This window comes from Piliocolobus tephrosceles, unplaced genomic scaffold, assembly GCF_002776525.5.
Source record: "Piliocolobus tephrosceles isolate RC106 unplaced genomic scaffold, ASM277652v3 unscaffolded_39686, whole genome shotgun sequence".
NCBI lineage: Eukaryota > Metazoa > Chordata > Mammalia > Primates > Cercopithecidae > Piliocolobus > Piliocolobus tephrosceles.
In genome coordinates, this window is record NW_022323960.1 from 1 (window position 1) to 4060 (window position 4060).

At 51.8% G+C, this 4060-nt stretch overlaps 1 protein-coding gene across 1 annotated transcript; it reads right to left on the bottom strand.

Moving 5' to 3' along the window:
- Window positions 1-690: 690 nt before the first annotated feature.
- LOC113223186 (putative speedy protein-like protein 3) lies at window positions 691-3781 on the bottom strand (the record flags this gene model as incomplete). The annotated part of the gene is given in 3 exon segments (XM_026452734.1): window positions 691-899; window positions 2434-2492; window positions 3529-3781. Coding segments are annotated over 3 exon segments (402 nt in total), but the record flags the coding sequence as incomplete, so codon positions are not given.
- Between the last annotated feature and the right edge of the window lie 279 nt (window positions 3782-4060).

Genomic DNA, 4060 nt, shown 5'->3' on the forward strand with positions numbered 1-4060 from the left:
TTGTGCTTTGGAAAGATGCTCAGGCTGCACTAGGAAGCCCCCTGGCTTGGGGAGAGACTCCAGGAGACCCTGCCAGGGAGCATTTGACAGTGGATTCGAGTGACGCAGGGGGGACTTGAACTGTGATCTCCGTCATGGGAACCCGGAGGAGGTCGATGGCATTTTGCGGTTGATGTGCGAAGGAGAGAGAGAAGAACCAGAAAGGTTGCTTGTTGGGGGAAGTGCCGTGTCTGCTCCTCCGCTCCTTTTCCCTTTTCTTCTCCCCTTAGGAGTGGTTTATGGTTACTTTTGTTTTTTTCTTTTATTTGTACAGCGGGGTTGGAGTTTGTTTTTTTGGCTTTTTTTTTTTTTTTTTTTGGGAAAAAGTCTTGCTCTGTCACCCAGGCTGGAGTGCAGTAGCTCAACCTTAGCTTACTGCAACCTCCACCTCCTGGGTTCAAAGGGTTCTCTTGCCTCAGCCTCCTGAGTAGCTGGGATTACAGGTGCACACCACCATGCCCGGCTAATTTTTCTATTTTTAGTAGAGATAGGGTTTGGCCATGTTGGCCAGGCTGGTCTCAAACTCCTGACCTCAGGTGATACACCTGCCTCGGCCTCCCAAAATGCTGGTATTACAGGCATGAGCCACTGCACCCAGCCTGAGTTTCTTTTTAGAAACAACAGTCTAAGAACAAGATAGTATAATCCTGTCTTTTTTGTACACAGAGTAAAGAGGACAAATAGGTGAAAGGATAAATGACAGGCTGGAATCCCACTTCCCCCGCTGTCCCAGGGCATTGGATATTGACGGATAGGAGGACGCAAACCACTCACAGAGCCAGGAAGAAATGAATGCGTTGGTATTGCCAGGAGAAGAGGCCGGCCCGGCTAAAATACGCTATGACCATAGCCAGGAGATACTGATGGAGAGAAAGGAACACAAAAAGGGAGAGGTCACATCTTGGAAGAGGAAGATTGTGGAGAGGAGGAATGAGGGTCTGGGGAAGGGCTGCACCTCAGAGAAGGGACCTCAGTGTTGGGGTAGCTGTACTCATTTGCGGGGTGGAGGGATATTCGAAGGTCGGATGCAAATCCGAGAAGCTGGAGGAAGGGTTTTCGGTGATGCTCCCAGAATGGTGCATTCTGATGGGATCTCTGGAGGGGATGTGTCTAGGTGGGCTGGTGTCAGGAGGGTCTTTTGTGTGCCAGGCAGAGAACTGTCCCAAAGAGCAGAGAGTAGAGGGGCCAGGAGCTTCAGGGCTGCGGCCAGACTGTGACCCAGGGCTCAGATCCCAGAGGACCCGTAGGAGAGGCAGGGACTGTTCATTCACTTTGCAAGAGACCAGCAGAGTCCTGAGGGAGATGCTGACAACTCACAAAAAGACCAAGAATAGCCGGGAGTGGCGGCTGGAGCCTGTGATGCCGGTAGTTTGAGAGGTGGAGACAGGAGGATCATGTGAACCCAGTGGTTCGAGAACAACCTGGGCAACATAGAGAGACCCTGTTTCTCCAAAGATTTCAAAAATTAGTTGAGCCTGGTAGCATGTGCTAGTCCCAGCTCCTCAGGAGACTGAGGCAAGAGGATTGCTTGAGCCCAAGAATTAGAGGCTTCAGTGAGCTGTGATCATGCCACTGCACTCCATCCTGGGGAGCAGAGCTAGACTCTGTCTCAGAAAAAAAAAAAAAAAAAAAAAGTGTGGGGTGGCTGGGCGCAGTAGGTCAAGCCTATAATCCCAGCACTTTGGGAGGCCGAGATGGGTGGATCACGAGGTCAGGAGATCGAGACCATCCTGGCTAACACGGTGAAACCCCGTCTCTACTAAAAAATACAAAAAACTAGCCGGGCAAGGTGGCGGGCACCTGTAGTCCCAGCTACTCGGGAGGCTGAGGAAGGAGAATGGCGTAAACCCGGGAGGCGAAGCTTCCAGTGAGCTGAGATCCGGACACTGCACTCCAGCCTGGGCGACAGAGCGAGACTGCGTCTTAAAAAATATATATATGTGTGCCAAGACTCAAGACTGTGGTAGCTGGTCGGGCACAGTGGCTGACATCTGTAATCTCAGCACTTTGGGAGGCCATGGTGGGTGGACCACGTGAGGTCAGGTATTCAGGACCAACCTGGCCAACATGGCAAAACCCCGTCTCTACTAAAAACACAAAAATTAGCCAGGCGTGGTGGTTCACCTCTCTAATTCCAGCTGTTTGGAGGCTGAGGCAGGAGAATCACTTGAACCCGGGAGCCGTTGGCTGCAGGGAGTCAAGATCAAGACACTGCCCTTCAACCTGGGCAAGACTCTGTCTCACACACACACACACACAGACATACACACACACAAAAGACTGTAGGAGTATCTGGTGGGAGGTGGTCGAGGGAGCACTGTGGGTTTTGATGCGGTGCCCTCCCCCAGGCCGTGTGTTGAAACAGGAGCATAGTTACATAGAGAACAACCTTACCTTGTCCGACACCCTCAGATCTTTGTCCCAGGCCAGGAATCTTTTAATGACAGGATCCTCTGTGGTGAGAGAGCAGATGTCAGTGTGAGAAGCAGGACAGGGTTTCCGTGGGAGCAGCAGGGCAGCGAGGAGAAATGAGCCTCCGGTGGGGAAGTCTCAGGATTGTGGCCACCGGTGAAGTGGATGGGAGAGGGGAGAATGACTTTCACTGAGCAAGGGAGGGAGGCTCCTGCTCTGAGACTCCCCTGGAAGGAGGCTGAAGGAGGCCCTGGGTGTGAGAATCTACAGGATGTAGGGCTGGGAATAAGCCAGGACGCCCTCCCAGCAGACCCGGAGGGACCGCTGCAGAGTCATAAAGGAATTCCCATCATTTCCTCATGAGACAGTCACATCAGGGTGTGACCATGGCCTTGGTATCCCCCACTATGGATGGAGACACTTAGGTTTAGAAAAGTTAGTAAGAGACATTAAGTTTCAGAGGGCATAGCTGAAACCGCTGTCTTTGTTTATTGATTTTGTTTTTCTTTATTTGATTTTTATTTTCATGTATTTATTAATTTATTTTGAGACAGAGTCTCTCTCTGTGGGCCAGGATGGAATGCAGTGGCGCAATCTCGGGTCACTGCAACCTCTGCCTCCCGGGTTTAAGCGATTCTCCTGTCTCAGCCTCCCTCGTAGCTGGGATTACAGGCCTGAGCTACCATGCCCAGCCTTGGTTTTTCTTTTGAGACAGTGTTTTGCTGTGTCACCCAGGCTGGAGTGCAGTGGTGGAGTCATAGCTCATTACATCCTCAAAGTCCTGAGTTCAAGCAATCTTCTTCCCTCAGCCTCCCAACGTGCTGGGATCTCAAGCATGAGCCACCACGCCTGGCCCGAAACCAAACTTTCTTATCCCAAGCACTGACCTTTATCAAGTCTAGCGTAATCCTCTATTGTCTCCTAGGCGTCCCTCATTAGTGATCACTTCAGAGTCCTCCCACATGGAGAGCTCACCCAGTAGGGGCATATTGTTTGCATTGGAAAAGTGTGGTTATTGGAAGTTTCCTCTTTTTAGAAAGAACAGGATTAAAGGTGCTCTCTGGGGTGTCCTCCTACCAAGCAGCCTGTTGAAGGCCTCGTGGTGCTCGGGGAGCACGGACGACACTCGCCGTCGCTTCAGCTTCATCTTGAGGCCACACAGCGTCTCCGCCACCCAGGTCTCCTCAGGCTCAGGGGCGAGCTCCTTCTCTGGCTCCTCCTCAGAGTGGTCCGACCACTCCCTCTTCCTTTTCCAGCAAAGGGACCTACACCAGGGGCTGGGATCTACCCCAGGGGCTGATTAAAGAAATCAGACCACTGTGTAATGCTTCTGCAATTGATCACCTTAGACCCCGACCCCAAACCCCAAAGCACTCTCCATCCTCCCCAGCCTCGCAGACTGCTGACTTCTCCAAGCCATCTTTCCTTCTGTCTGTCTCCTCTGCTGAGCCCCATGTGCCGCTCTGTCTCCTCCCCATTGTCCCGTTTCTCTGTCCTCAGAACACTTCCTCATGTCCTTCCCTGGTCCCTGGCTCTCTGAGTCCCTTTTCTTTTTCTTTTTCTTTTTTTTTTTTGAGACACAGTCTTGCTTTGTGGTCTAGGCTGGAGT